Here is a 22,928-nt window from a genome sequence, read left to right as displayed (position 1 = left end):
ACTTTAAATTCTAGTGGAGAGAGCAAGCTTTCCACAGATACAAACATGTCCTGCTGGATCACAGGGAAGTGTGTAAAAAAATGATGCACAAGACATCAAGATATTTCTATTTAATGTAATTCTGCAGCCATAAAACAATGGCATTTCGAGTTTGTTTGATTTCACTCAACATCAGCGTGGTGTCACTTTAGTGAAGTGTTACAACCACCAGATACAGAATTGTCGCACAATATAGAAAAGAGTTGTTGTTTTTTTTCATTGAAGCTACTTAAGGGGATTTTAAGGGAGAATCAGAGTTCAAGGGGTTAAATCAGGCCAAGTTCAAGTATTGCAGGAAAGAGGGAAGTTCAGCTCATGTTTTTATGCTTTTTTTCATGCTGACACAAAATTAACCTTAAAACTCAGGACATGATGTTGTGTAAACTCCTCCCCCCTCGTCAGGCCTGGGATCTGACCAAGCGCACCTTCGCCTACACCAACCACACGGTCCTGCCCGAGGCCCTGGAGCGCTGGCCGGTGGAGCTGCTGGAGACTCTGCTGCCCAGACACCTGCAGATCATCTACCAGATCAACCAGAACCACCTCGATGTGCGTACTGCAGCTCATCGCAGCGCCTATAATCTGAAAATTATATATCATTATCATTATATATCATTACATAAGAACACTGATTAGGCACATTGCATGGATTACAGGCAGATACCTCGGTATTTAATGTCCATATGAAATGAACAATGACTTTTTCCACCTTGTTAGCAAAATTTCCAGGCAATAATATACACATATTTAAAAAATAAAAGCCCCCCACCCTCCATCAAAATTTCATTATTTTTACTTCATGGGAATCAGTGTATCTGTTATGTTACTTCCTGCTGTACAAGCAGGCGGAAAAAAAACCCCTCTGCATCAGAGGTATTTGAACAATCTGGCCCTTCCAGTCTTCCAGCACTCCCATAAAAAAAATGAAGCTGCCTCTATATCATATATCACATTTCAGCAGGAGATATATCCAGTTATGGAGGACTAATGCCATCAGTATTGTTGAGAAGTGTTGATTCTTGCTGCTGGATATGACAACTCTGTTATTTGTGATATAAAACTTCTATTTTGATTTCTGCAATGGGAAAAAGGGAATAAATGTTGTCTTACACTGACTGCGCTGTCCTCTAAAATATGAAGCTGCTACCCCGCTGCTCCTCTGGTCAGTCTCAATCTGTGTGTGTATTTCTCACTCCAGAGGATTGCAGCCCTCTTCCCGGAGGACATGGACAAGCTGCGGAGAATGTCTCTGATAGAGGAAGACGGATGCAAGAGGGTCAACATGGCTCACCTGTGCATCGTGGGATCTCACGCTGTCAACGGAGTCGCTGAGATACACTCCAACATCATCAAGACTGACGTGTAAGCCTCTCCAACACACAGGAGTGGACAAAATAACAGAAACACAACCTCTACATCACAGTTACAGCTATGACAGCTACACAGGCAGGTCATATTAAAGTAAATGCTACTTAGCAGCATCTGTTGGTGTTAAAAGGGGATATAATTCCAGTTTGGTTCGACTCGGGGCCTATTTTTCCACCTTTTGCTGTTCAAATGACTAGCAGAGTTGAAAAAAAAAAAAAAAAAGTGTGAAATTGCTGCAGTATTGAGCAAGAACACTTCAGTGTAATCACACTATCAATCCACTCAAAGTGCTTGTTTTGCCGCTGACTGGTTCAGATTGTTGTTATAGTGTGTCTGACAATGATGATAATGGTGTTAAAGGCAGGGCTACCATCCAGACACCAGCGCACCAAGACAAATTACCTTGTTGGAAAGAGCAAAAAAACTTGACTCCTGAGCTGTGAACGAGTAATATGGTCTGATGAGTTGGACTTAACTTCTTTTTAGCTACTTCACATTCATACATATTTAGCTGTGTCCCATATTTCCCTTGGTTGAAGAGTTTACCACTTCAACCAAGGAGGACAAATTGATTGATAAGTCCTATACACTGAAAATTACCCTTTATTTCACACCAAAAAAGCAAAAAAATAAACGGAAAAATTGACATGATAATAAATTTATACAGCAGTTCCTCTCTATCCTAAATAATCTCACAACTCTCCAAAATTAGCTAATCGAGGCCCACTGCCTCATAATGTAATTTCAGTTCCTCTTTCATGATGTTTCTCATTTCTCTTCCCTAGATTTCGGGATTTCAGTGAACTGGAACCGGAGAAGTTTCAGAACAAGACCAATGGCATCACTCCCAGACGCTGGCTGCTGCTCTGTAACCCGGGACTGGCGGAGCTCATAGCCGAGGTGAACCCAGACCGCCACAGCATTAAACCGAGTGACCAGAGGCGGGGTCGTGGTTAAGAGCCCTGCCTCCTGAGCAGTATATCCCCCAGCTGGCATACGACTGAAAGTTGGCAGTGCTCTCTCTCCTGAGTCCCACTGAGCTTTCCAAATAGCCCAGTACAAGCATATTTATGAAGTGCAGTGGACTACGCACTCTCCTTGCCAAAATCAGATATTTGCTTGGCACACACAGGATATTTTATGATCTTTAACGTCTTTTTTTCTTCTTTTAGGTTATCGGGGAGGATTACGTGAAAGAGCTCAGCCAGCTAGAGAAGCTGAATGACTTTGTCGATGACGCTGCCTTCATCCGGGACGTCTCTAAAGTGAAACAGGTAGAGTCCACGCTCGTTTTTTTTTTTTTGTTTGTTTGGCTTGTTTTTTTGTGTGTGTGCAAATGATAAAGTACAAAAAGAGGGGATGAAAGAAACACACATTGTGCATTGGCAATAAAGAAACCACAAGGGATTCAAAGAAATATCCCGCCTCAAAAGGAAAACAAGAAAAAAGAAAAACATCAAGGTGGCAAACAAAGTCGTCATGAATGAATAGAAGAACAGAGCAACATGAAAAAAAATTAACAATGAGGAGAATAATATATGCTATAGTTGTCAAACTGAAGAAAATTCTGGATTTGTGTTGGAAACAAGTGGGATTATCTCATCCCACTGGCGGATTTTTTCACTAGTAGATGAAAAATAAGATTTAAACCCTGAATATGATGCTAAACTCCATGTTATAAATGTTAAACTAGAGATTCATGCTTTTTCTGAAGCATGGCCGGCCTTGTTGGCCTCATTCGCCTTGTTTCACACATGATGATGTCTCTCAGTCACATTCTGCATGTTATAGCAAGCAAGGACAAAACTGCTGGGTTTATTTGGGGATTGCAACATTGCATTTTGCTGCTTTAGAGCCACGACACGTCAGGACAGGTCGCAGCTGAGACAAAAGCATTTTCACCTCATGACTGAATCAATGACTCCTCTGTTGTTTTTTTTTATTTATTTTTTTTTATTTTCTCCCATAGGACAACAAGCTGAAATTTGCACAGTTCCTGGAAAAGGAGTACAAAGTCAAAATAAACCCCTCGTCCATATTTGACGTCCATGTGAAGAGAATCCACGAGTACAAGCGGCAGGTCCTCAACTGCCTGCACATCATCGCCATGTACAACCGTGCGTAAATTATTCACACCTTACGATCCACGCCAGGTAGTTTCACAAGTCATCACAGGTCTGCCTCTGTGTGAATGACAGCCTACCTGACACCGTCTGACATGCCGTGATGTGGGAAATCCCACCCATCCGCGGCTCCGTGCAAGTTAAAACAAACACTGAGAATTTTTTTTTTCAACTGTCATTTCAGTGGCAGGCGTGGGATTTTCTGCACAACCATCAGCCTCAAAACAGACTGTAATGTCTTTCCCACAGAAATTAAATAAAGTCAAAGCAAAGATGTTTTCAAAAAAGCAGTTTAGTTTCCGTCTTAGGAGCAGCATATATCGAGGATGTTGCCCTTTTATGTATTGTTATAAAGCAGTTTTTAGGAATGTCTTTGACTGTTCATGAAGACAACTTTGAACATAAGTGTTTTTAAATAATACTTTTATGTGCCATCCCCTGGGCAAAGCAATTGTTTGCTTTGTGTTTGTGCAAAATTCAATTAACCCAGAATAAAAGGCAAACCAGATTGCGATAAACTTTTTAAAATTGTTGAGCTTTGATGTTTTTGTTCTGTGCAGCAACTTCTTTTTACACAGAAAAAGCTGACTTCTCCGTCTTTTGCATGGAATATTTGCCAAAAACTTTAATTATGACACCTTTTAACCGCTATAACACTGTCACTCATGCTTAATTTGTATATTTTTTCTTCAAGGCATCAAAAAGAACCCCAATGCACCTTTTGTACCAAGAACGATGATCATCGGTGGCAAGGTAGATGCACGAGACACAAGTGGAGAAGAGCATTCATGAAGAAATAGGTCAAGTGGAGGAGGTGATTTGAGTTTTTGTAAACGTTCCACCGTCTCCCCCTGCAGGCCGCTCCGGGGTATCACATGGCCAAGATGATCATCAAGCTGATCACCTCGGTGGCTGATGTGGTGAACAACGACCCCGTGGTGGGCGACAAGCTGAAGGTCATCTTCCTGGAGAACTACAGGGTCTCCCTCGCAGAGAAGGGTACAGTCCAGAGAAATTCACGCTGAACTCTCTCAGGAGTTTCCATAACAAGACTCCAGACGTGTGCATGTTGACCGAAGATCACAAATGCACCTTAGTTTATCGCCAGCACACTTTACACTTTACATTAACATTCATGAGTTGATTCTCATTCAACACATAATAAAAATTAAATGTGTACCGCTGTAGTTTAACAGCCTCCGGAGCTACAACTGCACCTGATCCAGTTTCCCCTCAGGGATCAGTAAAGTATTCTGATTCTGATTTAGGCAGACTGCGTATATTTTTACATAAAACTCTTTCTTAGCTCTCATTTTATTCACACCGAACTCTCTCTATCTCATCTTCCTGCAGTGATTCCTGCCACAGATTTGTCCGAGCAGATCTCGACCGCCGGCACCGAGGCCTCAGGAACAGGGAACATGAAGTTCATGCTGAACGGAGCGCTGACCATCGGCACCATGGACGGAGCCAACGTGGAGATGGCCGAGGAGGCCGGAGAGGAGAACCTCTTCATCTTTGGCATGAGGGTCGAGGACGTGGCTGCAATGGACAAAAAGGGGTAGGAGGGCTTTTTTTTTTTTTTTTTTTACAGGGTTGCATTTCATGTTTTAATGGGTCTTTTAATAATGCTGAGCTCCATTTGCTGTTTCCCCTGTCTCAGATATGATGCCATGGTGTACTACAACAGCATTCCCGAGCTCAAACAAGTCATGGACCAGATCAAGAGTGGGTTTTTCAGCCCCAAGAATCCAGAGCTTTTCAAAGACCTCACCGAAATGCTCTTCAAATACGACCGGTGAGCAACATACTGTCAATGGCAGTCATTCTGCACATGAAGGGTCTCATTCCAAAATGCTGTCTATCCAGTCTTGATTTTTTTTTTTATGTGATATATCATCTCAAAAACCGGGATCATTTGGTAGGTAAAGGTCTAAGAAATGGCTACTAAATGATTTAAATGTGAGTTTTACTGTAACCTCATCAGTTTTTTCCAATTAGTGTGTAGAGGTTTGTGGACTTGAGTTCACTCTACATCCTCCTTCCTTTCTCTTCAGGTTCAAAGTGTTTGCAGACTTTGAAGAGTACATGAAAGCCCAAGCAAGAGTCAGCAAACTTTATCAGGTAACTTTTGCCTCAGGCAGACTTTCTTAAATTGTATTTGCAAGAAAGAAACTTTTTTTATGGTTTGAATTCGTTGGCCTTCTTTGGTTCCAGATGGCTGGATTTTTTCCAAACAGGACAATTCAATAAAAGTCACAAACTTTAAACGTCCGCAGTAGAGAATTTAATTTTATTATCACTTAACATGACTGACAACTTAGGAGACACGACCTGATATGCCCCATCTGGCACGACATGCTGGTCAACACAAACACTAAGAATTATGAATGAATAAAGTTTAAAAGACAATCTTTTATAGCCTCAAACTTGTTTCAAAGAATTTGCCTGAATGATGAGGCTGTACATAAAAACATCCACTCTCGTTTTATTGTCAAAAAGAATCCAAAGGAGTGGACGAAGATGGTGATCAAGAACATCGCCGCCACGGGGAAGTTCTCCAGCGACCGGACCATCACGGAGTACGCGACCGAGGTGTGGGGCGTCGAGCCGACTGACCTGAAGATCCCGGCGCCAAACGAGCCCCGAGAGGCCATCGAAGAAACCGCCAGAGCTTTGAAGAAAATGTGAGGGTTTCTTTGTTTTTTGGCACTGCGTAGGTTTACAGTTTCATTAACCGTGCCTGTGCTTTTAACTTTCAAATAATACATCGCTCGACTTTTTCAAGAACTTGGGTGATTTCATTTTAAGAGGCCATGGTTCAGATCGCAAACACTTTTGATTTCCAAAGCACTTAGGTAAAAAAAAAAAAAAAAAAAAAAACTTGTCTGTTACAGTCTTTCAGCACCAACACATGCAGTAAAACCAAGAGACCCTGTGGGCTATATTTGAATATCTTGAGCAGCATTTGACTGATATCCGATAGTATTTAAAAAATAACTCTAAGTGTTTGTTTTAACCTTGTTGAAGTACAAGATGGAGGGTTTTTGTAATACAGGAATTCAGATAGCATCACAGAACAGTGATGCTACAGTGATTTTCATTTTCTTTCTTGTGATTGTATAAAAATGTAACCTCGGCATTGTACGGTCACATGTGACAAACCCATCCATACCTCATGTGGATTAAAGCAAATACTACGACTTATTTGAAAATATTGCTTGACCCAGGTCGTGGTCACATCTTGTTTCTAGTATTAGTAAAATGTGGTGAATTTGTACCAAACTTACTTTATTTGTGTTGTACTTCTTCCCAGTGAAATAAAATCATAAAGCACAACTGAATATGAGCTGTCCTGGTTTCAGTCTGCGGAAGGAGTTCATGCTCCGTGTGGCATAAATAAATCTGTTTGTCAGAAATTGTTTAAAGTTGTCTTATAATATGTTCGGGCCTATACGCACGAAGATGAGAGATGAAGCCTGCTACAAAAAAAAAAAAAAAACTGCCGGAGAAACGCCGCTTCTCTCACGGGGCGACGGCTGCTCTACTGCATCAGGTTTGTAGAAATCTCCTGCAGTGACAAGCAGATAAAATATTAAATATTATTTTTTTTTGAAAAATCGGGGTTGTGGACAGGGTTTATAATTAAAATACATGATTAGAAGAAACAATTGGAACACAGTGAACCCCCAAAAAACAGAACAAATTGCATGAGTTGATTATTTAAACCACACAGCTCAGCAGTAGCTCATGTACAGACTAAAGACAAGCAAAATGTACATTTAGAAATAATAATAATAGACGATTTAGACTGTTATATTGACTGATACATGGTGTGCATACCGTTTTTGTGTATTAGTTTGGCATGCATTATAAAATCCATCTCAATTTCAATGATCAGTAACTTACCCAACAACCTTGGGCAGATTGGGATCCAAGTAGATGTTGTTGTGGGAATATCCGAGGTTTGCACTGTAGGAAATCATTTGAACCTGAACTTCTGTGTTGCGTTCTCTCTGAGCCTGGAGTGATATCTCGTACAGCTGGGGACCAAAAGAGCCAAGAAATTCAACATGGAAGCAGATTCACATCCTCTATTATTCATTCATTCATTCAAAAAAAAACTCTTAACTCTCTCAGATCAAAAAAATAACACTTTTAAGCTATAACACTTTTAATAGCATTACTCTAGTTAGTATATTCCCTCAGACGTATGCAGCATTTCTTTTTCTCTGTCACCAGACTTTGCAAAGAAGTCAGACGCAGGTCATTCCAATACAAAGCGCCATCGGGCTGCTATAATCTTCCTCCTTTTCTGAAATCTATTGCCTCTTTCCGCTGCTTCAGGACTTCCTTATTTTCTCATCTTAAAACGACCGCTTCATGTTTTTCATTTTTGTGTGCCTACAATCTTCAGTTAGTTTGCATTCCTCCCTTCTTCCACTCTCTCCCTTGTGTTGCCTGTATGTATTGTTTTGTCTTCTACCATGAGAAAATGTTTTTTTGGTTTTTTTTTTTTTGTTTTTTTATGAGGAACTAATTGTGCTGCCGTCTTGACCAGGACTCCCTGGAAGAAGAGATCTTGTACCCTAATGGTACTTTTTTGGCTAAATAAAGGATAAATACATAAAAATAAAATAAAAATATATATATATTTTTGGATTTGTGTATAGGAACCCCTTGAAAGTGACATGCTGTGAGACACCTTTCAGTAAATTCAATAAATTTAAATATTCCCCAGTCTCTTAAGCTATGGAAAAGTATTGTGCAGGTACTTGATGACAGCTTCCTCTTACACAATGTGCTTGTTTTCATTAAAATGGTGCTACACTGTTGCCGGTTCATTATGTATAAAGGAGATTTTACCAAAACAGTAATATTGTGTAACCTGTGTACGGTAAAACGTCTCCATAAAATGTACGCGCTCATGGTTTTCTGAGGTGCTTTGTTAATATGCAAAATGTTGAGATTGGGTATCATACAAGAGTAAATAATCTGAGCGGTCATGAAGCTCCTCTCTACCTTGAGTCCCATGTGATAGGGCACGATGTCGTCATCCTCCGCATGCAGGACAAGAAGTGGACTCATCAAAGTCTTTAAACTGTGTGGGAGAAAAATATTCTCCATTATTCACACACAGATATGGATTTCATAAAATGTGTGCATACCACAGTCGCCCATACAGCCCAGTATTTGCCCAGTATTTGCCCAGAAAAGCTGTTAAAAACCCTTGGAGCACCATTTTAGCTGGGCCACACTGGTCTCTGCTATACATTTGAGTTATTAAATGACGATAAAGTTCAACAAGACAGGCACTTTTTCTAAATCATACTCTACTTACTTTTTATCATTTGCAAAAACTATATTGTTCATTTCCATGATGTTCCAAAGCAGACTTTCAAATCCTGGAAGGAACTTAAAAATCTGGAAAAAAAAAAAAAAAAAAGAAATGAAAAAGAAAAAAAAAAAGAAAGAAGAGTAGAAATGGCCATTTCATTTCACAAATTAAATATTTTGCCTGTACAAGAAATGAGGCAGTGGGACAAAATATACCACCACATCTGGGGCACATAAATGTATGACACTTTTAAAATTGTATTATCTACAGAAAAAAATGTTTTACATGTTTTACATACATATATTTATCTTAAGTAGACCCAGCATTTGTATTTTATTCTACAAATAAATTCAAATGATAATGCACAATTACACTCACTGTCCACTTTATCAGCTCCACCTGTACAGTCTAGTGCAGTTCAATGCAACAGCTCTGCAATAACTTCTACCTTTTAACAAAGCTTATAATGTTCAGTTTTTGTGGTGTTGTGTTTATTACTGAGGTTGTAGTTTGCAGAGATCTTGCACTGGACTGCATTATATTGAGAGGTGTTTCCAATTTTTTGTCCTTCCTATTCATATACGTAAGAGGGGACAGAATATTGGAAACACCTCTCAATAAAATGCAGTCCAGTACAACAGCAGCACTAACTATGACATATATATTCTATAACATAGAAGTGAATGAACACCTCTATTACCGTGACAAAAAGAAAACCTGCGCCTTGTAGGCATCAGAAAAGGAAACTTTATGGCACAGCAGTTGGATTGGATTGTATTAGATTGTCCAGGTGGAGCTGATAAAGTGGCCACTGGGTGTATTTTGCCATAGTTGAAAATACATGATGCTGAATTGACTCCTTTTGTACAAAGCATTCTTTTGAAACAAGAAGGAAATGAAGGCAGCTGAGGTTTAGTAAAGCAGCAGTGGAGTGCCAAAGAGCCAGAGGGCTGCAGACACAGAGAAATGCCGCAGATGTCTGTACCTTGGTGAGCGGATGGTTGGTGACGACCTCTCCAATGCTTGTGTATGGAGCTTCAAGGATTACAGCATCAACAGCGGACCCTTGTGTTAAAGACAGCGGGGGCAAAGGTGGCAGATTATAAAATAAAGAATAAATATGGATTCATGTCTAATTTAAATTTAGAGGCGTGTGACATCAGCGGTTAATGATTAACATGGCACTGTGGGCTAATTTACATATGAAATGCATTTTATGGTTGATTATGTTAATTCAGTTTGATTTTTCCATTTGCTTCGCTCAGTAAATTAAAGGCACTTTAAAGGCTTAATCTCACCTTGCTCCTGTACTTTCAGTGCCGTGTTAGTTGCCACCCTACGGAAACAGCAATTCAAACTCAATCTCATTCAGCAATTACTGGCATCATCCTGCTACAAACACACACACTGAAATAGAAATAAAGCCCGTGATTCAACCATGCATAGTTCCTCCTTCCCCATGCATGCAAACTCTCCCCTCCACCCTTCTTTAATCTATTACCGCTGTGCCTTAATCTGTTTTTTCCTTTTTTCCTTTCCTTTCCTTCCTCTGATTCTGCCAAAACTCCTTCCTGTAACTATCTACAGCAGAGGTCTTCAACAGGGGGTCCGCGACCCCTAAGGGGTCCGCAGTGGTACTGCATTGGGGTTGTGAAATTTTTGGCTGATTAGACAATTTTTTATATATCTTTTAATTTTTTTACCCGATTTTTTTCCCCACAAATTTAAAAGTCTTTAATAGTTCAGTATTGTTTGCAATGTTACAGATATGTTTATTCATGGCAGTGGCACTGATAGGCCATCACTTGTTTTTGTTTCCACTTTACCTTTTGCTGTCACTTTATCTTGCACGTTTAAAATAAAAACTTGTATAAATAAACCTGTGTATTATTTGAATAGCTTAATATTGAACGCACAATAACAAGTTACATTTATACATGTCACTAGGCAGTTTGGGGGTCCTTGGCTTGAAAAATGACCCCTGATCTACAGTGTTGTTTGATAATTTATTATCTATCCATGTATGTAGACAACTTATTATTCAGATGATTACACTGACAAATATTAGTAATCAATATTTCAATCCCAGCATTTACCACTTGTTTCTGTAAGTGTCACAAACAGCGACCACCAAAACCAGACTGACCCGCTGCCGAGGGAGTGTCCCCACAGACACACACGACTCCCCCGGCTGTGTGTCTTTACCCACTGGTGCAGATAGAGGGCGTCAGCGGTCAACCCAGCTTCACTCGGCTCCCCGCTGGAGTCTCCAAAACCTCAGTGAAGAAGAAAAAAAATCATATATTTACTGACAATACACAATCCTGGATAGTGATCAATCTGGTGGCCTATTTCAACCTCTCAGATTATGCTCTATAAAGCTCAATTATGTTTGCATTTTTCTGAAAAAAATAATCATTTGACAAGCCATTTTAATCATTTTACCTCTGTAGTCTAAAGACAAGACATGATATCCTGCAGCACTTAAGATCTAAAGAGCAAAAAAAAAAAAAAATCAGAGGGTTATCAAGCACTAAAAGTGAAAACTGCTGCATTATACAAAAGTAATATTGAGTAATATTTCACAATAAAAAAAAGCATACCTTCACCAGTTCTACTCTGTGATGTATCGCCCTGTAGAAATGATGTGACAGGAATAAATTTAAAACCAACAAGTGGCTTTCACACTCATTTACTTTGATCCATGAAATCTCCATGAGCATTGTAGCTGTGGGTAAACCCAGGAGCCTGGGAGATCATATAATACCCACTAGACTCCATTAGGATCTAGTCAAGGGTCTCTATTCTGCCACACTCGTCCCACCTGGTCCCCAGGTTGCCATGGAGATAGATAATAACAGGACGGCCGTCTCCCAGAGTCTCCTGGTACCACTCGGGGCCTCTCCCTGCGGCCTGCTCCCATTGGCTGGCAGGAAGCGTATGCCTATGAGACACAAAGACAGAGACAGAGAGGGAGAATAGCACAAACAAAGAGTGTTGTGCTGGTACATGTATGGATTTGTGTGGCCTTGTGCACAGATCAGGGCCCTATTCACCCAGGGGCCTAAACTGTATGCACTCACGGCATTGTGAGATATACAGACACTCAAGTAGACCCAGCAGAGGCCCATCAATAACCTACCACACTCCCACTGAGACGCCCTCCTCAGTGGTCAAGTAGAAGTTGCATGTGTGGTTCAGCAACTGCTCGGGTCTGCCAAGGTCCACAAAGAAGGGAATCCTCACTGCACACATGGCCAACAAGCTAATTCAGTTTATCGCACCATGCATTTGAGAATAGAGCATTGTAGCATATAAACACATTATTATATCAGCAGACACAGCGGAGAAATGGCAAAACAAGCTATTTCAGTGTAATATGTTACGTGTTTTGATGCCTACGAACACAAGGTCATTGGGACAGTGATTCTTATTGATTTAAGAGACCACAGAGTGAAAGGCACTACTTACACAAGTGGGCATATATGGCATGGCCCAATATCCAAGGAAACAGGTAGAGAATGACTGGCACAGAGACGTAGGCAGTGATCAGAAACAGCACGGCCCTCTTCATTCTTGGCACAGCCATTGTTTTTTTTTTTTTCCTGTGCAGCAGCAAAATGTGTCCCGCTTTCCCACTGAAGCCTCACGATACTTTTTCCTTGTCCGAGGAGGGAACTGATCCGCAGATTCAGCCGGGCTCTCCTTCTGACAACACATGCATTGTGAAATATAGTGAAATGAGGTCAATGTTCAAGTGAGACTAATCTTATCCTCTGCTGCTATTGGTTCGTTCACATTCAAACCAGTTGATTCAAACTTGGGGGATTTCTGATGATTATAGTATAAGAGCCGATCATATACAAGCTAGTGCAAGTCATTTTACAAGTAGCATGACAAGAAAATATACAGCTGATAAAAAAAATAAACAAAAGCAGAACATACCCAAATCCAGTGAGTTAGGGAGAACAATAAATGTTCATTTATTCGTTCAGTTAAAGTGTAAGAGGCTGTGCAGGCGAGTTCAAGTCACAAGGATTTTTAAGGGTGTGTGAACTGGTCTGGTGAACTGAAAAAAATCTTGAAATACAGCTTCAAGCAGCACTGAACGGGTCACCACACCATGACAGCGTGCACACTGAGTTCCTCCATTGCCCTACAAGGCATTGTGGGTATTGTAGTCTTTGTTATTTTCACACCACAACAGAAGTTGAAACATCTGTATCTTCTTTAAATCTCAATATATCAACATGCAGCTTGGTAGACATCTTTAAAATGAAATTTTTGAGTGTACACTAGAATTTCAAGAGAATTGATTGCTTTGTTTTAGTTTGTTTTTTGTGGATTTTTTAAATTTAATTTATTTTTTTATTAATTTGTGGACACAATTTTTCGATTAATCCCTTGGATTTGGTCAAATTAGGTAAAGGGATTACCCATTAAAATACTTGCCAAATTCTGTGCCTGACTGACCTGCAGCTAATCCAGGTCATAAGAACATTTTTAAAGGTTTAAAAAAAGGGGTTGGGTGGGGGTGGAGGGGGGTCTTAAAGTTGGTCGAAAATGGTGTACAGATATTAATTAGGGGGGACATTACGGGTCCTATAGAGACAAAAATATTCAGCACATTCCATGAAAGAGACATTTTGGTGGACATTTAGAGATCATTCAGTCTCTTATTGCTGTATTTATTGTGATAATATTATTGTAGGATTAATGCACATATTTATACATAATACACGTTATGCACATACTTACATAGACATACACTTACACTACTACTTTTTTTTTTTTTTTCTTTTACAAATTAGGATTAATGCACCAAGTAGGATCAATGCACATATTTCTACATAACGCATATACTTTTATTTATTTGTTTATTTTAACAAATTTCTAATGCAGATATGTTTATATTTCTTATTTCTTTTCCTTATAATTTCACTTATGCTTACATAAATTCTTCTCTTGTGAATCTGAGCAGCTGCAACTGACCCAATTTCCCCTCGGGGATCAATGAAGTTTTTCCTATTCTGATTTTGATTATAGCGCCCCCCACTGGTCAAATGCTCTATATCCAGGTTATGAAGCACAAGGACTATGTTTGCTGAGTTAATAGGTAGAGTGAATAAAATAAAGTGAAATTAAATCAAATAAAATAAAATAGGTTAGTGCTGATAATTTAATATGGTGTGTGTGTGGTGCCGGGCCCGAGCTTGGGCCGCGGGGGGCCAGGCAGCGGCCAGTCACGGCCTGGCAGCCTCTTGGTCACCGCCTCTTCCTCCATCAGCCGCTTTTCAAAATCCGCTACAAGACTGAAGATGCAGCCGCGGACACACAAAGCACTTTCCAACCGAGCCCGGTAGCACCAAACCCTCCTGAGGTCGTGTAGAAGTTCAAATCTCTCCGAAAAAAAAAACACTAAAGCAACAACTTTTCCTATTTTCACCACAAGACGAACCAGTTTCTGCAGAGGATACCTCCGAGGAAACCACGACGCGATTATGGGAGAAATGTTGTAAAACTTTTACTTTTTTTTTTTTTAACACCCGCGCTTTACCAGCACACTCCTGCCAGAGAGGAGGTATCGTCCAGGTTCAGAGACTTTGGTGAGTGTTTCTCAAGAGTAAATCTGTTAATTTACCTGCCTGGTGTCTTCTGTGTCCGTCACATTAAATTAGATTAAAGACTCAACAGTTAGCGCTGCGTTTGACCGCTACCTTCCCTGCCCCAACATGCCTGCCGGGGTAATTAGCCAGTTTAGCATAGCCCATTACTTTCACATGGATGTCCTCATTGGTTTACATCACTTTAATGTTTATAAGGTCCATTATAAGCTTCTCGGCTCGGGTTTGTCCAGCTGCAGTTTGTAGTGGAGTGAAAATCGCCACGGCGGCTGCAACAGTGTTTCACTTTCCAATGAGGGATGCTGTTCAAAGGATTACCGAGCGGCTACTTCCACAGGCTTTTGACTTGTAGCATCTGTGGTGATTTATTATTCTGTATTGAGCGTTGAAAGCTCTTAAAAGTTTGTAGAGTCTAGAAAAATAAAGCCGGGAGTTGTAAAACTAACCCTAACCCTAACCCTTTTAATGAATGGATGACATTGAAAATATTTGCCTTTTTTTAACTAAGATATAACATAAAATCTACATCATGAGGAAAACCTTATGATGGATATTTGTTTTCACTGTTTCTTCACTTGAGTTAAAAAAAAAAAAAAAAAGATGCTTCCATGATGACTAATTGTCTTGCCACAAAATATGTCCAAGTGAGCGTGAGAAGACTGATTTGCAGGCTGATGACTCACTTTTGTCAGCTGACCTTGGGTGTAATGTTGTTGCATACAAACAAACAGCATTTTATATATTGATTTTTGGGATATGGAAGAAATGGGAGTAGCAGTTGCTATACGTTGGCATCATATCAGTCAATACACAAACACTGTCTGAATAAGCTGTCAGACTTTTTCTTTTTCAGTTATTGTTGTTAAAAGTTCCCTTGCACAATAAGCAGAAGTGACTGAGATCAGCTCAAATCTCACACCGCATGACGACACATGCATATGTGAAATTAGACTTGAATTAGAATGAGTGGATAAGGGACAGGGCAGTAAAGTAAGGAAAACCACCCATATAGGGCTGGGTGATATGTGCAAAATTAATATCAACATCGCATTCAGTGTTAGTCAGTGTTTACTGCATTGAAATGCATGGTAGTATAAAGTACGAAAAAAGTTATATGTAATATTCTCTGATTTGTTTCAGATCTTATTTTGTGAGTTTACCAATACAAACTCGCACTTTATTATCTCGAGCCTCTAAAGAACAACAAAAGCAGAACATATCCATCGATCAAGGCTTATTATACTAGTCTGAAGGGTAGAAAGCAAAGTTCTGAAATTATTATTTTTCAGTTTTTCACGTATTCAGCGATCAACAATCAATCAACAGTCAACAATCACTCCAGTGTCCATGAATATTGTCAGCACTGGAGCGGCCAGCAGCTGTCAACCCATGGCCTCTATGGCCAAACCAAGCAAGAGGACGATTGGCTGAGTGCTTGCTGCAAGAAAACAAGCTGAATCAGTGTATGAATAGTGTGTTTATTGAAAACCTATTTAATAAAATGCCAGAAATGGACAGAGAATGAATGCATTTCTTTTATTTGTTCGCATCATTTTGATTTAGTTCTTGTTTTGTTTGCTTTGATTGAGCTAATTTGCAAGGCATTATAGATTGATTAGGTCTAGCTGTCATAACGCTGAGCCGTGGTTTTCTTGCATTTTATTCGGCGCTGAAATGTGCAGATGCAGAATACTGATTTGCTTTTTGCGGACAGCCCATTGTCTGCGCTGAATGGTGCCCAGAGTCTGGGTTGTGGGGGACACCTGGCTGAAAGCAGCCAAGGCCGAGTGCTTGATGATCTTACTGACAAAGAGCAGCTGGAAAAGCAGGGGGTAAGACGGCTGCTTTTAGTAAAGATATAGCTGACTGGGAAATCTCTGCTCATCTGCTGTGTGTGTGCTCATGTCACACAGCAGCAGGGGAGCTGAACTGATTTTTCAGAGAATGTAAGATCTTGCTTTTATCAAATAAAAAAGATGAAACTTTACTGATCCATGTGAAGAAATTACATCTTTACATCAGTAAAATAACAATACAACATAAAAACTAGTAAAAAGCAACAGTTTAAGGGTTATGAACACATGATGCCAGCTATTTAGGGAAAGGACAATGTGCCGAGGAAAAAACAGACTTTATATTTGTGGAGTGTGTTTACGTGGACGCATGCTCCCATGTCAAGCAGAGCCTGCAGTGACACAGCTATTTCCAGTCGTGTTACCTTAACGTTTGCCGTTGTTAAGCTTCAGGTGGATGACCTGCGGGTTCAGCGTTTGTTGCGTCTATCAGTTATGTCACGGCTAAAGTCACTCTGAGTGACCCAGGAAGAGCTTTCCATTCACTTTCATCGCTCTTGGCGTCCTCGTTATCCAGGATTATTTTTTGTTGTTTCTATTACGGGTCGAGACAAACACGTCCTATCAGAGTTGTGAGGCACTAAACTCTACCGTCGCGTTTGGGACCTCAGAAAATGCCTCACTGTGTGTGGCCAGCTCTTATTGTTCCTCAATTATAGCAAGGCTGTGTCCCTGCAGAGAAAAACAAACGTCGCCTGTGTCTCTGTAATTGATGCTGCTAGTGTGTGTTGTTGGCACAGGGCTTTGTCGTAACCTACTCAGTCAACCCCTGGCTGGAAGTCCCACTTGGTTCACTGCCACTTAGTCCTTGTCCCTGGTCCTCATCACTTGCTATGAATGGCATTTAGTCCATACACTTTACTTTTGCTGATGAGGTGTAGTGTCATTTTTACCACATCAACATGAGGCTGTCATCCCTCACAAAGTCAGATAATGATACCGTCTTATTCACTGGCATTATTTCTAATGACACTGAAATCAGATTGTATTTAAGTTGTTTCCTTAATGTTTGCATGAGATGGTGTGCAACTGGTAGCATGAAATCACAGGCAGTGTCACATTTGACTCTGACTATCAATTTACCTATTTGTCTAATCGTGTTAATGGGATTAGCCAAAGCCTTCCCTCTCTCTGCCACAAATGGGGCCGATGTAGCGTGGCATCGGGTGAAACGCTCGCTGACAGTCGGGGGTGAGAGTGCTGTAAGGAACCGCTACTGCTGAGATGGACGTTTCTACCCTTCTTGTGAGTGTTTGGCTCTCTAACAGTGGTTGGACATGCTGTGTTGTAGTTTAAGGGTGAAGCGGTTTTGACCTTTGCTCTTCTTTGTATTTGCTTGAAGTGTTGGCAGTGTAGACGTGTACACTTACAGGCCTACTGGTACACTCATTGTAAGAAACTTGGGATATGTGCATGAGGTAGATGCCCAAAACAGGAAAACGTATGAAACCAGACTTTTCCTTTTTGCTGTTCTCACTCTCTGCTCTTCTGTGTGTTTCTGTGATCAGGGCAGGGTGCTGTCCTGTGGGATGGGTGACGCCCAAGAGCAGGACCAGTACGAGGAGCGCCTAAAAGAAGTTTTTAACAGTTTTGACGCCAGTGGCTCGGGCTCCCTGTGCCCAGAGGAGCTGTCTGACCTCTGCCAGTCTCTGCACCTGGACGATGCCACGCCGGCCCTCCTCCAAGCCCTGCTGCAGAACCAGGACCGCCTCACGGGCCGGGTAAGGCTTCTGCTCCACCACCAATGATGTTTCTGGTGTGAACTTTAAAGCTGTGGTGGTGGTGCAAGCTGTCACCAAGACAAATTCCTGCACATTTATTGTATTCTGTCAGATAGTCTGGTGCTAAGCCAGAAATAAACTTGCACTTGCAACTTTTGAAACAAACTTTTTTGCACTATATTCACCATGTTGTTGTTGTTCATTTTCCACTGTAAACGTTGGATCCTCTGGGTCCTCTGAGTTTGGCAGAGGCTCCTGTGTCGAGCCACCGTAGCTCTCAGGTCTTTGTGTCCCCAGGCTTTTGGCGCTTTGTTATCCATCTTGTTGAGGAGAGCAAAAAATGCCCCCATCAGCCCTCATCCCAGGTGTCTGTCGTCATGACAACCAAGCCAGCTAATCACCATTCACAAATCCATTCGTTTGAGGGTGCTCCATGTGGAAATGTATAAAAGAGGAAGGACATCAGCGAAATCTATACAAATTAATGTCATTGTGTATTGAATACACTGTACAAGCTGTGGATCCTCAGTGTTTAGTCTTTGTCTTTTGGCCTTGAAGTACTGGGATGCTGCATACTCAGAATTGCCTACCTCCAAACTGATACAAGGCTTTGTTTGTATGTAAGCGCGTGGACGGAAGGATGGCCATTGTGTCTGCCTTGGCTTCCATGTGCGAGTGTGTGGGAGGAGTAAATGTTAGCAGAGGGGCAGTGAACTGATCGCCTGCCCATGGCATCCAACAATAAAGCCAAAAAGGGAAGAAAAAAAATCTATCTAAAGCCAGCAGCCGCCGGCCTTGCAGCACAAAGAAAATCTCCATATTCAGGGTTAGCAGCTGTTGATTCTGGAGAAGTGTGACCTCCCCACCTCCCCCTCCGTAACCCCCACCCAGACACTCATGGTCGTCGAGCCTCCACCTTGCATCCAGGGAATTGCATCCAGTCTTAGGAATTTCATGAACTTTTTGTGTCTGAATCCCAGTAATGTTTTTCTTTGCCTCACATACCAAACATTTCTTGTGTTATGAGAATTATACACAAGGAATTTTCACTTTCATGTGTGACTGTGGGACTTGACAGAATGTAGACTCTCTGTTTTATTATTATTCTTGTCTGCAGGTTGACTTTGACCAGTTCAAGAATGCACTGATTCTGGTTTTGTCATCAAACATTGAGCCTCCTCAAGCAGAACAGGAGCCCTCACCTCGACCAGGTAAGGTTGCTCTTATGCAGTGCCCGCTACACCAAACTGGAAATACATACAGAGCATGAAGCCGCATCATTAACCTCATCCCCACTTTGGTGTCAACTTCAGTTTATTATTGAACTCTTAAGGAGGCTTTCTCCATTCAAAAAGCCACCCAAGCTGAGAAAGCCAATTGTGCAAGCTGAATAAGTGGAACAGCCACCATGCTGATTCAGCCGTAAATCTACATACGGAGGCTCAGTGCCAAAAACACACAGGCCCAAAGCCGATTGACTTAAGTGACAGTTAGCTCAGTCATGAACCATGTCAGCGGTTTGTATTTGATATGGAACTAGTTTGCCAAGACTCGTTTTGTACTTTATTTTGTGGAAAAAATGATTTATTCCCCATTTTGTTGAAAATTTTGACCCTTTTTTTAAGTTATCTGAAAGTGTTAAAGGCTTTTTTGTCGGGTTTGTATCATGGCTGCGCTCCTTTTAGCTCAGAGTTATTTTAATTCTTGAGTGTTGCTCCTTATACTAGTCATCACAAAAGGGTGACACAGAGCCCATGGAAAGTGAACTTTACTGTGTATTGGAAGAGATAATATGCAGTCTAAGTCAGACTAATCCTTGTGAAAATAAATGCTACACTGTCAATATTTAGGTCCGATTATCATAAGCACTGTAAATATAAAGTTAGAAAGTTGCAGTAACTGAAAATTGCTCCAGGATGATTTAAGAGAGGAGCTTTAGACTCAGCTGACAAATGGCTGAAGTGAGCACCTAATGTATTGGCTGAGACTTTAAATCTGCCTTTCTGTCATCATTGGCCCAAGTCCACATTGAATTATGTGCTTAATCCACATTTTTTTTTCTGTGAGCTGCGTCTTAACGGTTCTCATTTTTTTCAGTTTCAATAACTGCAGCTTTAAATGTTAGCCCGTATTATGCCTGGATAGAGTGAATTTCTTTGAACTGTTTACATTTGAAACATGTTTGACCTGGTTTCTCATATCCATACTATTCTTATCCTAACACAAGTGATCATGTGGCTTTTTTGTTGTTTTTTTGAATGCCTCTTTTTCTTTCTCTTTTTTTTAAGTAGTATCTACCAAAGGCTACAGCAAATGTTTTTAATTGGACATTTTTTCTACACTTATTGATGACCATTGTTCTTTGCAATCCACAGCATGGCAGACCATATTGATTTTGATTTTATAATTCTTCTCATTGCATTTTATCCTGCTCAGAGTCTCCTGAGGTGCAGCCAAAGTTTGTGAAGGGCAGTAAACGCTACGGCCGCCGCTCCACCCCAGAGTTCATAGAGCCTATTTCAGACTTCTCTGAGCTTGGCAACACAAACGCCGCGGAGGAGGAGCATCCAGAAGAAGACAACGATGACTCCGCTGTCCCGAGGAAGCGTGAGGTAGCGGGCTAACACCTTGATGTTCTGAGTTTTTTTTTTCCTGCACCAGTCCTGTACATCCAGACACAACGATGCCACCGTTATCGCCCACTGTCCTTGCATGTACTGTGTTTCTCAGCAGCCACAGAGTGGAAGCGCGGCGTTATTCTTAGCTAATCAGCTTAGTGGCATGCAGGGCAGATCCTGAATGGTTATATAGACACTCCAACACAGGGTTCACAAGGCTCTGCTCATTGCATTACATCACAGTTCTGTCTGTAAATAACATTGTGAGCATAATTGCCGCTAAACTGGCCTCAGCTAATCAAGCAGTAACCGCTGTGTTTATTAATTTTAGCCACTGAAGCGCACATTGGGTACTTGTCTTGCTCAGTCTCATCAAATCCCAACATTGGACATTTGAGCAGTGCACAAGGTTGTCACAGTGCTGTTTACAGGTAGCTTGATGAAGCTGTGGAATTGAAATGAGAGATATTCAGTGGACTCTGACCTCAGCGTTTATGTTAGTACTGAAGTGGTTGGTGGTCAAGGCAACAATGCTTTTAGAAACAGTGTCTTATAAAATTCATGTCATGCCTGGGCAGGTCAGAGCGTTCAAGAGCTAACGAGGGAGGGTCATTGAAGCGTCAACAAGCCTCTTGTTAATGCCATGTGGGCTGAGTTGCTGAAATAAGAGACATTTCCAGTGATTGCTATTCAGTTTCCCTTTCGTATGTCTTTTTAGTCAGGGGTTTAGGTGCCGTGCTCGGTCTGCACAAGATCACAGTGGCTTAAATGCAAAGTGCCTCTGTGTGAAAGGCTTGTCAGGCGTTGAGTCAATGGCTGTGACTGTGCCCAGCTGAGCAGGCCCCTGGTCAGCGGCTTGATCTTCCTTTTCTCGGATAATCCTGCTCTCACTGCTGCTGCGGAGAGCGCTTTGACATAAGCAGGGAGGCCTTAAGGTTTACGTCTTCCTGGTTTGCACTCACCGCTTCGCTGAGCATCCAAGGCCCACAGTGAAAGTCAGGCCGGGACATTTAACACCAGTCACGGGTGAAATGCTGGTAAATATTTGCTGTGGCTTGCCGGTTTATCCTCCCTGTCAGCCTGTGTGACACATAGTAAACCATTGCTGTCATGAGAAATGATTCTAAACACTCCTCCCAGGTAAAATAAATATGATGGTAGTCTTTATTGGCAGTTGTTAATAGACTACCATTGTGTTTTACTTCCTTGGCGTGCCTGCAACAGTTTTTTTCCCAGCTTTCTTTACATTTTTCACCATTCCATGAGCACCCGTATTAATTTTATTTTTCGCTGTTTAACTCTGAGCACCCAGTATTTTTTCTCTTTTGTGAATCAGGTAGCAAACCTGCAAACTATTCAGATGTCCTACTAAAATCTAAAAATCTAGTTGGTCAGTGAAGTAGTGGAAGTGTCCAGCTACAAAAAGGCAGATTTCTTGCACGGATTTAATTACTACCGTCTAGCTCCGAGCGTGAATGTATCCGCGGCTTCAGGATTAATGCTGACCAACAAAAGTGCCCAGCTGGTCAGAGAAACGGGATAATGGCCTCTGCCTGGATGGATGGGTTTGATATTCTGCGTCTTGTGCCCCCCCCCTTCCTCTCCATCCCAGATGCGAGCGCCAAGGCAAACGCTATTTGAGACACTGAACTGAAGCGTGTCTCGGTATTGACTAATCTACGTCGCAACAATGCTACAATGTCCGACCTGCGGACCAGCAGATGGAGATGGGTCAGGGGGCTGTGCTGAGGAGACTGCAGGCTAGGGGCTTTGGGAGGAGGAGGGACAGGGGGGCCTGACAGAGGAACAATAAGCCCCCGCGGCCCCCACCCTCCTAGATGCCTATACACCCTGTATCGAAAAACCCACTCGCAGAATCCCATCTGTTCTTCATTCCCTCACTGTTTGCCTCCCAGACAATAGATGGCCACGCTGGGTTTGGGTTGGATCACAGTGGGTCACACCCCACCAAACCCCTCCTCTCTTTTGTGTTTCTAGACAAGCCCCTCCACCCCCCACAAAAAACTTTAGAGACACGGAAAAGTGGAGTGGAGATAGTTTTCCAAGATTTTTAATGGAGATAAGTAAATGTGCAAATACTTTTTCCAGGCCATGGAAAAGTTGTGGGAAATTGTAATTTTATAAAAGTTTTCGAAAATGATGTAAACCAAAAATGAAAACAAAAACACCCACCCACCCTCCACCCAAAGGTGCCCGCCCATCCCTCCACCCACCGCCCACCCG

General features: G+C 41.5%; 3 protein-coding genes across 8 annotated transcripts in view; 2 read left to right on the top strand and 1 right to left on the bottom strand.

Annotated features, from left to right (window-relative positions):
- Nucleotides 1-22,928, top strand: part of pygl (phosphorylase, glycogen, liver) — a 33,762-nt gene that overhangs the window by 5,960 nt on the left and 4,874 nt on the right. The window contains exons 10-21 of one of the 2 annotated variants that reach the window (XM_030044024.1): nt 442-588; nt 1,238-1,401; nt 2,193-2,307; nt 2,580-2,681; nt 3,377-3,524; nt 4,225-4,283; nt 4,388-4,529; nt 4,884-5,091; nt 5,194-5,328; nt 5,588-5,654; nt 6,033-6,227; nt 13,651-13,664. In XM_030044024.1, coding sequence (XP_029899884.1) covers nt 442-588; nt 1,238-1,401; nt 2,193-2,307; nt 2,580-2,681; nt 3,377-3,524; nt 4,225-4,283; nt 4,388-4,529; nt 4,884-5,091; nt 5,194-5,328; nt 5,588-5,654; nt 6,033-6,221 — 1,476 coding nt within the window. In that variant the 3' untranslated portion in view covers nt 6,222-6,227; nt 13,651-13,664. Of the gene's footprint in view, nt 1-441; nt 589-1,237; nt 1,402-2,192; nt 2,308-2,579; nt 2,682-3,376; nt 3,525-4,224; nt 4,284-4,387; nt 4,530-4,883; nt 5,092-5,193; nt 5,329-5,587; nt 5,655-6,032; nt 6,466-13,650; nt 13,665-22,928 lie in introns of those variants that run through there. The other variant, XM_030044023.1, reaches the window with a different exon arrangement.
- LOC115353923 (lysophosphatidylserine lipase ABHD12-like) lies at nt 5,795-14,698 on the bottom strand. 2 transcript variants are annotated; one of them, XM_030044042.1, is made up of 13 exons: nt 14,510-14,698; nt 12,340-12,576; nt 12,011-12,113; nt 11,693-11,812; nt 11,472-11,502; nt 11,314-11,359; nt 11,015-11,144; nt 10,167-10,204; nt 9,854-9,933; nt 8,872-8,954; nt 8,553-8,631; nt 7,440-7,573; nt 5,795-7,101 (listed from the first exon to the last, which is right to left on the bottom strand). In XM_030044042.1, the coding sequence occupies exons 2-13, from the start codon at nt 12,455-12,457 to the stop codon at nt 7,083-7,085; spliced, it is 981 nt and encodes a 326-aa protein (XP_029899902.1). In that variant the 5' UTR covers nt 12,458-12,576; nt 14,510-14,698; the 3' UTR covers nt 5,795-7,082. The 2 variants fall into 2 exon arrangements, with proteins under 2 accessions (XP_029899902.1, XP_029899901.1); XM_030044041.1 differs by lacking the exon at nt 14,510-14,698 and adding an exon at nt 12,814-13,001.
- Nucleotides 14,195-22,928, top strand: part of nin (ninein (GSK3B interacting protein)) — a 27,095-nt gene continuing 18,361 nt past the window's right edge. For all 4 annotated transcript variants that reach the window (XM_030082132.1, XM_030082131.1, XM_030082134.1 and 1 more), the window contains exons 1-4: nt 14,195-14,474; nt 17,854-18,066; nt 19,184-19,277; nt 20,503-20,678. In XM_030082132.1, coding sequence (XP_029937992.1) covers nt 17,875-18,066; nt 19,184-19,277; nt 20,503-20,678 — 462 coding nt within the window. In that variant the 5' untranslated portion in view covers nt 14,195-14,474; nt 17,854-17,874. The remainder of the gene's footprint in view (nt 14,475-17,853; nt 18,067-19,183; nt 19,278-20,502; nt 20,679-22,928) is intronic.

Source organism: Myripristis murdjan, chromosome 22 (assembly GCF_902150065.1).
Source record: "Myripristis murdjan chromosome 22, fMyrMur1.1, whole genome shotgun sequence".
NCBI lineage: Eukaryota > Metazoa > Chordata > Actinopteri > Holocentriformes > Holocentridae > Myripristis > Myripristis murdjan.
Note: the sequence above shows the minus strand (reverse complement) of the source record. Positions and strands in the feature narration are given on the sequence as shown.